The sequence below is a fragment of the Mchenga conophoros genome, linkage group LG2, assembly GCF_057382185.1.
Source record: "Mchenga conophoros isolate Kocher_MC1m ecotype Shallow Benthic linkage group LG2, M_conophoros_male_GT1.1, whole genome shotgun sequence".
NCBI classification, from domain to species: Eukaryota; Metazoa; Chordata; class Actinopteri; order Cichliformes; family Cichlidae; genus Mchenga; species Mchenga conophoros.
Genome location: NC_140527.1, coordinates 23,462,371 through 23,474,894, shown reverse-complemented (window position 1 = coordinate 23,474,894; position 12,524 = coordinate 23,462,371). Strand labels below are relative to the sequence as shown.

Below are 12,524 nucleotides of genomic sequence, written 5' to 3'. Positions count from 1 at the left end.
GAAGTTGGATAAAAACGTCACGACCTTCTGTGGAGTCAGGAGCTTTGCCAAAGAGCAAGGAGCTTAACTTAAGTTAGCTAATGTAGGGATTAGAAGACATACATATATACATATATACAAAAACCTAAATATGTATATATATATATTTCAAAAGGTCTGGAAAGAGGAAATATATACATAGGGTTTTGGGTTGCTGATTTTTTTAAAAACTCTGGATAAAATCATGCTAGCTTTTTCCTAAGTTAAGCTAACCTGACTAGCTAGAGGCACTGACATGCATATTTTTGTTCTGTTCAAGAATAGTGAGGCTAGCTATCACCTTCTGCTAGTCTGTATTTTAGTCCAATATACTTTATCTGTATAACAGCCATGATATACAGTCAGTGAATAACTGTATCATCTGATATCTCTGAATGAATACTTTATCAGTTTCTCACATCATTGTGGACGATTGGCCCTCTCTTTATCACAACCTCGTTTCACTTCGTTCATTTAGTTCTCTTAAGGTCCAGCCAGAGCATTTCACTCAGGTTGAGGTCTGGATTTTGAAATGCTTTTATTTTTTTTATCTATATTTTAATTCTATTGTAGATTTACTGCTGCACTTGATATCAATTTTCTGTTGCATAACCCACGATTAGCTAACATTTTACTGTCAGACAAATGCTGTCACTTTCTAGAGTCACACCTGACTCTAGAATTCTTTGATGAGCTCATGGTCAGATTTCAGTCAGGTGCCCAGATGCTGTCACTGCAGACCAAGCTGAAATCATCACCCTCCACTGCCATGGTCGACAGTTGGTATGAGCTGTTTTGCCAAATGTGGCACTGTGCAACACATCTCATCTTTATTCCCCCACTCCCATGTAGAAAATGTATATGAAAGAAAAGGCTTTGTACTGTCATCAGCTTTTACACTCAGCACGCTAACTGAGGCCTGTAGAGTCTGAGATGTTTCTCAAAGTGTATTTAGTTTTTCACTGGGTTGCAGAGATGTCTGTGAAAAGTCTTTTTACATGTCTGTAGCTAGTGATAGATAAGCCTAATTTACTCGAAGACTAAGTGTTTGAAAAATATTTGTATATTTTGTAAGAGTATTTATTTTTTAAATACTTTTTTATACTTATTATTTAAAGCTATGATCTTTACACAAGTCTTAGCTGATCATGTGCAAAGATCATATTTAAGAAACATGAGTTAAATAAAAACTTATTCCGGGTGAAATTACATGAAATTTAAAAATGTCATCTGGGAATTACTAATAATCATTCATACAGCCACTAACTGCACTAATAGAAAAACACTGAGCTGGCTGAGTAGCCCATTACTGCACTGGGACCCTTTTAAATAAACAAACACACATACACACATCCACTAATCCACACTGTGCTCAGCATCCCAAGGCACCTCAAGTCATGTCCTGTATAAGATAAGATAGAACTTTATTAATCCCTCGGGTGGGTTCCTCTGGGAAATTCGACTTCCAAAAAGCACAGCAACGACCGAAGTTACAGTTACACTTCCAAAAAGCACAGCAACGACCGAAGTTACAGTTACAATGACGGAGCCTGATTCCTGCTGACATAAATGCCACACACACACACACACACACACACACACACACACACACACACACACACACACACACACACACACACACACACACACACACACACACACACCTACACCTCCTTGTGTAGTCAGATCCACAGGCTGAGCTAGACGTATCTATTCCTCCTCTGCCTCTAGATCTATTCTACACAGTCATGACCACAGTGACTACAAAGGATGGAGGGTTTCACAGTGGCAGCAGAGAGAGAGAAAGAGAGAGATGAGGCAACTAAAGAAGTAAAGAGGCAGAAGACAAGAAGGGGGGAGCGAGACAAACAGAGACCGTACCCAGCTATGCATCTTGCTGAAACTGGGTCATGCATACACTGTGTTCTGGATAATCTCCTGTGCGAATGCAGATGCATGCATGTACATAGAGTGAATGTGTTTGCACAGCTGTAATTAGGCTGTCATATGATTCAGTCTAGAGCTGTGTGCTGCTCTTTGCAGGCTACAGAGCGCTTGAGATGAAGCGGGGGAATAAAAGCGCATGAATGACTTTGACTTTGGAGAAAGAGAGAAGTAATTTTAGCAATGCTTGCGTGTGTGTGTGTGAGTGTGTGTGATGGAGAGAGTGTGCCAGATCAATACAGTAAGAGAGCGATGCCATTAGAGTACCACCCATCCACCCCACCCCCTGCCATTCATGTCAATGTGGTTACCATAGCAGCCATGTTTGGAGTGGCCTCTTTGCTATGCTGGTATTTCTGCTATTGTTCGTACACTGAGTCACAATCACACATCATTTATGACATGTTTGGGTAAAAGAGGGACTTAACTATAAAACCCTGTTGAAAAGTAAAGTATTGCTCAGCTGCAGATTCCTCGGTCAAAGCTTTTGCGCTATGCTTGCACCAAAATGTAGAATGTCTATCAATCATAGAAAGAATATATCCATCGTGCCCATGTTGCTTTCTGCAAAAAGATTTGGCCTCAATGCTCAAATTAGTCAGATGGATTCTGTGCAACCAATGAATTTTATATTTTTACTGCAGGCTTTTTGCATCTCTTCAAAATAAGTCCTGCTGTAATTTTTGTGACTGTTGAGCACTGCATTTAATATAACGGTGATTTTTTTTTAACCTTGATTGTCAGGGACATCTATTTACAGTTCAGTGAGTTAAATAAATGTTTAAAAACAGAGCTACATATAGCTTGATTTGTTTGTAATGGCCCCTTTTGTAAGTCTATTCCAAACTACTTGGTAAACAGTTAAAAGACCAAGTAATACACCAAGCATGAGCTGGTAAGCATGGTAAGAAATAAATGTTGCAACTAACTTTGTTTTGCAGTCACAAGATAGCACTGAGAAGGACCCACAAATGAAAGAGGTGCAGGGAGAGATGAAAGTAGAATAAAGGAAATGACAAAAAGCAGATTTGGAGAGTTAGAAACAAAAAGAAAAAATATGTATTATCAGTGAAGATTATGACAAAACAACTTTAATTGTTAAGTTACGAAAAGCTAATCACAATCAATCTCATAAACTCACCCAAAGTGTCAAAGTGAGAATCTTTCATGGCTGCCGCTGTTTCAATACACAGATACGTGCTCAGTCCAAAACTTATCTCATGTTACAGTGAGAAAGAAATTCCTTAATGAAGAGCAAAAGTGATAGATGATTGTGATAAAAGCTCTCACTGACATGTTTGTTTTCCAGTGGACAGTTTCTCAGCCTTTAGTTCACACAAATCTTTCAAACCACAGACACATTCAGTAAATAGTCACTCTTGCTTCTGTCATTTGCTCTACAATTTCACATTTATAACAAACTGAAAAAAAAAGAGTCTCCAACAAGTCGGAGTGACATGACTCACCAGACGGCCTAATGAATTTAGCCGTTCAGACAAAAAAAATTTACAGGAGCTAAGGTTTGATTTGTTGCTTAAAGCTGTTTGTGGAAGTCTTTCCTCTGAGTTTATGAAGTACCTGTAGCACCAGACAGCACCAGGATCCTCCCACAGGTGTCTCCAAATGAAGAGAGGTAGTTACACACACTTACTCATGTAATTAAATAGCTTTAATTATTAATTATTCCCCACCCACAAAATTAGAGAGAGTTAGGTCAGAACCTAAAGGCTATGTATACTATGCACTTTTTAACTTTTTAGACAGGTGAGTTGTCACGCAGATAGCCAGAGTGCATCGCTGTCCTTGGGATAAATCCTGAGCTAATATCACACCTATATAAGGCTGATGGTTTAGATCTGATGGATGTTTTTTTACAGGATACAAAGGGCAAACGTTAGGTAGTGCAGGATAAAGCAGGTGCAGGGTGGTACTTAGGTAGCATCTAAGTAGCACCCCTGTATAGTCCTGAGACCAGTTTTCCAGTGCTTTTCTCGTGTACGTTTATTTGAAGAGGAAAAAACTTCCACGGGACACCGATGAGAAAAGATACAAACAAAAATTTTTTCCACAGCTTGTAAATCTTCTTACAGGAGTAATCAGGTCTAAGTTATCCTCAACAACAAACATACTACGGTAGAAAAACCGTGTGGCTCCCTCCCGGGATTTTAACTACAAACCAAGCCTTTAAGGCACATGTATTCACAGTTTTACTTAACCAAGCCAACACGAATGCAAGAAAATAATTTTAGTTCAATTATAACCGTGAATTTACTTATTAAATTATTAATTACACAAAACAAGTTTAACAACAAATATAAATACTGAAGTATATGAGCTATATTAACCTGGCTCCCACAACCCTGTTCACATAAATGGCCACCTTAGCTACTTAGGTAGCCTAAGTAGCCTGACTGTTAAAGTCGATTTAATTAATCAGTTAAAGCAGAACACATAATGTATACTGCAGTACAACAAACTTGTTTGTATTTTTGTCCTGTAACTTTAATGGCACCAATATCTTTGTCTTTCATGTTAGGAAGGAGCAGTAATTTTGTTTTTTAAGTTATTTCCAAGCACAGCTTGCTGAAAATTCACTACCCACATATTCTACTTAGTATACACGCTGGGGGCAAAATTTGATTGCACAGGCATAAAAGAAGGAACGTTTCTACAATTACAGCAAGACTGAAAGCTCAGTCAGTTCTTGAAACCTGCATTGATCAAGATCAACAGACAGACCAGAGAGGGATCCCAGCTGAACCATGGGAGCCAACTTCATCTCTTCTTTATGACCAGACATTTCATTTCCTTTTATCGTCCAAATATTCAGGATCTACATGAACCACAGAGCTGTGGCGCTCAAGTTTTTCCTCACTAAATATGTTTTTTTTAAAAGATTTGGATTTATTGGGTTTAATATGGGTTTATTTATTCTTTTTTATTAGCCAAAATAATTGGAATCATAACGACGTCCCTGCAAGAGAGACTGGGCAAGGAATGAGCAGTGGCATGATCAGACAAGCTGTACACCTGCCAACAGATTACCCAGATTTTCTAAACATACCAAAAAATGTTGGTACTAATCCCTCTGAACATAAAAAAAACTGTGTGTGCACAATGCAGCCTGTTTGTAGTCTTAGCATTACAATTGTCAGTTTGGATAATATTTCTGTGCTGTTTTTAAGTACACTATAAAAACGGGTAAATGTGGGCTATATTTAAACATGCCTGACTGTGTGTGCTTTCCCATCAGACGCTGACCCATTCATCAGTCTCACTAATTATCAGTGCAACTGATCGGAATGACGCCAAACAAATAAAAAGTAAAAGTACTCACAGCGGTAGCTTCAGTGGCTCATTTTGTCTGATACTCAGAATTTATGTCCGTGAGAAATTTCCGGACATATGGTGATCGCTACTGCTGGACTCTCATTCCCATACTGGAACATTTGAATGAGAAGAGGTGCTGATTAGCACACACACACACGACCATGTATGCACACACACACACACACACACACACACACACACACACACACACACACAGACACACACATTCAAACAGCCCCAACTAATCCACCCATGTGTGCATGGGAGATAAGGTGCATCCTGCATACTCTTTCTACATTCTCTCTCTCTCTCCCATTCCCTCTCACCCTCGCTTTCTCTCTCTGGGAGAGTAGCACCTAATTCTCCCTAATTCTCTAATCCCGGGCAGGGCCGCTGCACATACAGTCAGCAATGACCGAGGAAGTACACACAAAGCGAGGCCTGAATGATTTTCTTTTTTTTTCAGTCATTTCTTAAGCCAATATCAATAACTGGTGGAGGAAAATAAACAAAAAACAACATATATACCTTTGAACCTGTTAGTATTTCTGTGAGTTATAAAAGAAGAAAACTCATAGTCACATCTTAAAGTAACTGGGAAAAAGGAGCAAATATCTTCTTGTAAAACCTACTTGCACATAATGTACTTTTTAAAAATCAGCTTCAACACTAGAACCAGCTATGGTTTAAAACCTTTAACAGGATACAATAACTTTATCCTAACAAAAAACAGCAGTTTACTTGATATCTCATATATCTAGATAATGTATTATTTTATATATCTAAACAAAACCAGAAGAAACTATAATACATTGTGGTATCCAAACAGGTGCAGTAGTTCATAGTGCTCCCTGACTTTGTCAAATCCATCTACATGTCGTTACAGGAGGGTTGTTGACATGGTGGCTAATCAATGAACCCGATACCTTTAAATGAGTTGATTTTAACAGATTTTCCATATGTTTTATGCACTAGACAATGATTGTTCTTTGGTGAAATGTTCACCTATCATATATACACATACATACACTCACCAGTCACCTTATTAGGTACACCAGACTGAAACCACTTCTGCCTGCAGAACTGCCTTAACTTTGAGGCACAAATTCAACAAGGTGCTGGAGACATTCCTCAGAGATTTTGGTCAATATTAACACGACAGCATCACACAGTTGGTTCACATTAGTTGGCTTCACATCCATAAAGTCAAACTCCCATTCCACCACATCCCAAAGATGCTCTACCAGATTGAGATCTGCTGACTTTAGAGGCCAATTGAGTGCCGTGAACTCACTGACATGTTCAAGAAACCAGCTTGAGATGATCTGAGCTTTGTGACATGACAAAGCAGCCATCACTGTGGTCACACTGTGGACGCTGTGGTCACAAAGGGATGCACATGGGATGGCTCAGTTGGTGCTAAGGAAATATTCCCCACACGGTCTGTGTAGGTTCTCCGTCATCCCAGTAATGGTAGTCTAAGGAGCTTGGAAAGAAAGCGCCTGGACTTTTTACAGTTTAAGCAAGAAACTTAGAGAAGTCCAGTGGCTTTCTTTCCCAGCTCCTTGGATATTCCCCACACCATTACACCACCGCCAGCCTGAACCTTTGATACAAGGCAGGACGGAGCCATGCTTTCATCTTTATATGTAGATGTTTTCCTTAAAGAGCAGTTGAACGCGTGTGCCTGAAAAAATGACTAATGAGTGTATTTTTAAGCTTATTTTATCTCAGCAATAACTATAACTAACTAATAGCTATAAAAGAAGATAACAAGCATATCTAGGAGCTTGTTGACCATCACTCCATCCAGTACTGTGCATTTAAAATCATAGGCTGACCAGGGCGCAGAGGAGGTCCACGGCTTCCAGGATGAGCTCCTGGTGTCCTATCCTGGTGACACCCAGCTCCTCCAGCTCCTGATGGGTGATGTGAAGCAGCTGCTCTCCTCCCATCTGCTCCCGCTCGAAACTCTTGATGTACTGCTGGAGACAGTCATCCAGACCTAAGGAGAGTGGAGACAGACACAGATTAGGATGTGTAGATGTATCTGTCGTCTATCACTTTGCGCAGCTGTATATAGAAAAATATTTATATTGGCTTCAATCAGTGATTTAGAAGGCTTTCTGCTCTGAGACAAAGACGGAAAACACGATTAGGAAATATTGTCCCAGACATGACTGACTGACACAAGAATGAGCTCCTTTCCCGAGACCGAATCCTGGCTTACTTTGATGCAACACTGTAGTCAGGCATAAAAACATGCAAATTGTGCCTGCCAAATAGAAAGTAAAGATAAACAGCAGCCTCAAGCCAGGAGCTCTGACTGATCTATGAGCAACTTACTGACAACTAGAAAACACATCTGTTGGTACACCTTTTCTGTACGGGATGATAAGCTTGATGAGGAAAAAAAAAGTCTTTTCTCACCACTGCTTTTAACATTCAAGAGGCAATAAAAGAGATTTTAGAGCGAAAAGAATCTATTTCACACATATTTTGCATAATTAAAGAGCCATTCGAAAGAAAACGAGGAAGATGCGAACAATAAATCGACGTATGACTTGCTGCTGTTACGCTGTGGCTGCCTGCTTTGCACAGAGCCAATCAGCTGCACATAGGCGTGGTGGATACAATTGATCGGTAAGAGCCTCTGGCTTTGATTCAAATATAGTCAGCAAAAAAGGCGCATCTCCCCACAGATCTAATGAACGAGCCCGCTCCAAAACGAGCAAACACAGAGCAAAAAAGTTGCACAAGAGTAAGCAAATCCATGCGCACACACATGCACAGAACCACAGTTAAACACATAAGGTACACTCACTCCCCCTATGAGCATGGACTTCAAACACAATGCAATTACAGCTAGTGTTGCTCTTCAGGGTCTTGACACCGCTGTGGATGCCCGTTGTTAAAGCCTAGCAGAGCTGTGAGGAAAACACTGATGCCCGAGGGATGCAAAGCTTAAGAGCAGACAGTGCGGTAGCACCTCAACAAAGTCACCACACATGCGTATATAGAGTACACACACTCGAGCGAGATATCTCTTGGTCTTCGTGTGCCATGGGAGATACCAGAACGGGGGGAAAAAGCCTGCTGTTGCTCTGAGTGACATGCAGACAAAGTGTTGTTACATATAGCACAGCAGAGCCATTTCAAAAGCAACACATCAGTGACACCGGTAGCAACACAAGTGGAAACTGTTTAATAGAATAAGTTCCCCGTGGAAAAGCCCTAATGGCCCACATGTAAGCATGTGTTTCACAGGTAATGATACAGTGTTGCAACGTGGAAGGCTTGTGTGATAACTTAGTCTGCACATGAATTAGGTGCGTATGAGGATTTGTTTTCATATAGGCAATATTAGTACACATCAATACCGTTATTCAAGTACTATATTATAATTATTATGTTGCACACAATACAAAATTGAGGTACTGGTGCTTCTACCAGTTGTGTATTCCTGTTTTAAACAATTCATGCTTTCAAATTCAACCGAACAACTACTACTGTTATAACTTGTTATTTTTCTCATTTTATATATACGAACTTATTGGAAGTTACCCGTTTACTTTTTAATGCACAGGTACAATCCATAATCTGTACTTTTTTCTAAATATTCTATTTAAACGTCTTCCAGTAGCCTGCTCTGTCTGCACACTACAACCTGGTTTTGCCACTTTTATCTGTACTTTAATCTTAATAACTGTACAGTACTCTGTTTTTGTAACTATTGTCCATCATGTAAATATTTTTTTCTGTAAAAATTGTGTGTGTTTGTTTTCGGTGTCCTGTCCTGTTTGTATATGTGCTTTTCTTTTGCTGCTGTTACAACCAAATTTCCTCTAGTGGGACATTTAAAGGATTATTCTATTCTAAATAAAAAAATATTTATGGCTTTTTAGAAAAAATCTTAAGAAATTATAACATTAAATGCAAAACATTTGATACACCTTTAAGATATAAGACATGGCCAGGTTAGACATATTAGATGGTGTGTAAACTGTTTTGAACTATTTCTCTCCATTTTGCTAGGAATATAGGAAATTAAAATAATTAAAATACAGGATATGTAAGGTAAAAAAACAAACAAAAAAACCCAGTTTGTATGAGTCAATATTTGATTTGACAACCTTTACTCTTCATCACAGCCTGAACTCTCCCAGGCAAACTTTCTTGTCATTTCTTTAAGTCGTCTTCAGGAATAATTCTCCAGGCTTCTTGAAGAACGTTCAAAGCTTTTCTTTGGCTGTTGGCTGTGTTCTGTTCTGTTCTCTATAAAGATGATCCCACACTGCTTCAATAATGTTGAGGTCAGAGCTCTGGGCTGGTGAGTCCATGATTGATAGTGTCATGGATTGGTGTGTTTTTCTTTCCAGTAATGCTTTTACTGCATCGTTAGTGTGTTTGGGGTCATTGCCGTGCTGAAAAGTGAAGCTGTTGCCAGTGAGATTCATTCATTCATTAATTTCTGCGCTCATAATTTCATCAATTCTGACAAGATCTCCAACACCACTGACTGAAATGCATCCCAAACCATGACAGAGCCTCCATCCTGTTTTTTATAGATGGCTGCAAACACTCACTGTCATGCCTCTACCTTGACCATACATACATGATGATTTGAACCAAAAATGTTACATTTGGATTCATCGATATATCAGACCTGTTGCCACTTATTTTCAGTGGTGTTCTTGTGTAATCTGGCATGCCTCAGCCTGTTTCTCCCGCCTCCTCCACAGAGACCATTTCTGATCAGTACAACAGTAAATGGAACAACTGAAGGGCCAGATGCATCTTTTGGTCCTCCGTCAGGTCTTCACTGGATTTTTTCTTGTTTCTTAAGAATGTGCACGAATTTCAGATACTGTTCAACTGATGCACATTTCTTTTTGGCCTGCAGCTTTTTCGACTTCTCCACTTTCCTGAAATTTTTTTTCACACTGCACAAAAGTATGCCAAACATGACAAGTTTTAGTTCTTTGGGAATCACAGTGTTGGTGCAAAAATACTATTTCCTGCGTTTGGCAGTTTTTAAAGATTCAGCTAAAGAAATTGTATGTCTTTGCATTACAGTTTAACACTTTGCTAAGTTGTCTGCTGTGCTTAGATGCAGTGCTGGTTTGCCCTTTGAGTTGTTTCTGTCATGATCCTGGGTCGTTGACCCAGCGTTTTGTGTTTCTTTTTGGGTTCATCTTGTGTTTGGTGTTTATTCTGATTCTGTATTAATTCTTTGGGTTGGTTGTCGTGTTTATTATCCCTACCTGTGTCTCCCCTCTGTGCTCCGTTCAGGTCCCTGTGTTTTTGTTGCAAAACAGTCTGGGTGTTTCCGGTTTTACTTTGTAGGTCTGCCTCTCATCATGTCCATTAGTATCAGCTGTGTCCACCCCTGCATGTCATCTCCTCATTACCTAGTGTGTATTTATAGTGTGTGTTGGCTTCTGTTCATCGTCGGATTGTCTGTGTTTCTCGGTGTAACCACGGCTCTCTGCATTGTCCGCTCCCCGTTTCATGCTTAGGTTTGTTATTTAGTTTTCCCAGTCTAGGTTTTTTCAGTTATTCGTCTTGTCTCACTACCTGTTCAGTCGCTCCACTTCTGCAAATAAAACTTCATTCTCATCACCAGTCAACTGCCTGCATTTTGGGTTCTTTTCCTCCTACACCACACGGCTCATGCCGGCAGCCGTGACAGTTTCTTTTTATCCTCGAATGATTCATTGGTCACTGTTATGTGGCTTAACAAACAAACTGAAAAAACATCCCTCTGAAAATGGTCAAATATAAGAACTGGAGTTTAAATGAGTGAAAAAGCAGCCAATGCCTAAAGAAAAACCTTGAAAAGAGCTTCAGAACAGCTGGAGAACTATTACTAAAGGCCACTTTAAAAATTACAAGAAACTCCATTTGTTTTACAAGACTGCTCTTGTTGACAAATGCTTGAGTAAGGCCAAGTGCAGTGCTATATTCTAGTATTATATTCAAATTAGCTTTAGTTTTTCTTTGAATACACCCTGTTCATTGCTGTGGTAAGACAGTCTAGTACAGTCTCATAAATCATCACCAGAGCTGGCAGAGACACGCACAAGTGGACTCGCTCTGCAGTCTCCTTTAGCCGGCCGCCAGCTTTAGAAGTAGAGAACATGGAGATAAAGCAGAAAGACAGCCTGCAGCTAATAAATAGGGTGCCTGAATATTTTACTCCTGACCCTCACTGTGAGAGGCGAGGGAAGAAAAAACTGTGCTGGCTATCTCACAGATGGAAGTCTTTATGTCCACAAGAAAGGTGAGCCTTCCTCTCCAACTAATACCTCTCTTTTTCTGCCACTCCCTCCGTGCCCTTGTCCTTCCCCATTTCTCCTTCCGGCGCAAGGGAAACACATTTTAATAGGGACCACGTGATGCAATCGGGCCCCTTTATAGCTTATTCCATCACGACGCGAATGAGATTTCTGGTGACAGTGTAATATCTTCATTGCACGTTTAAGATCGTTTGAGGGTGGAAGAAAGAGTTTTAGGCACTTAAGATTATCTCTGTCTGGGATTACACGAAGAAGGAGAAGACACCGAGACAGCCTAAATCCACACAAGACGCTTGGACACTCTCCCTGCCAAGTATCCCAAAAAACTCTCAACCTAATGGAATAATTGCGTAAATCAATTTTTGATTAGATTTGTTTTTTTATTCTGGACTAATCGATAAATAAATTTTTTTAAAGCCAACTCATTGTGCTTGAAGTGCATAAGGATTATAATCACAGTACTGTAAATTATATGGAGATGTGATGAATGAAGAATCAGAGGTCCAGGCTGACTAAGAGCGCCTCCTGGGGAAAACCACCTACTATACCATAGCTATAGTATTTCCCACCTCTGCAACACACACACATTTAGATGCAAAGAGATTATGCACACACATTGTAAGGAGATTTTTTTTTTTTCAAATATATGCACTTACACACGCTCGCACTCGCATATGCATTAAAACGCACGCATACATCCACAGAGTGACACACAGCTGCTAGCCAATCAGATGAGCCAGAATGCTTTCCCCCCCTAGAGGACAAACAGCTGATCCGGGTTCATCTGCCGAGTTCATGTGCCAGCTGGAAATAGCACATGGCGCACAAACGCTGCCACGAACAAGCGCTATAAGAGACGAGCTTTCTCAGCACCATAACCTCACCACATCGTTAATGATATTAAAATGTTGTATACTCAGATGACACAACTGC

The 12,524-nt window shown here is 39.9% G+C and overlaps 1 protein-coding gene across 3 annotated transcripts in view; it reads right to left on the bottom strand.

The window, feature by feature from the left end:
• Nucleotides 1-12,524, bottom strand: part of LOC146581977 (connector enhancer of kinase suppressor of ras 2) — a 67,308-nt gene that overhangs the window by 46,012 nt on the left and 8,772 nt on the right. For all 3 annotated transcript variants that reach the window (XR_014894156.1, XM_085289083.1, XM_085289076.1), the window contains exon 2: nucleotides 7,134-7,297. Coding sequence is in view for 2 of the 3 variants with exons in the window: in XM_085289083.1 (XP_085145209.1) it covers nucleotides 7,134-7,297 (164 nt within the window). In the remaining variant the exon portion in view is untranslated. The remainder of the gene's footprint in view (nucleotides 1-7,133; nucleotides 7,298-12,524) is intronic.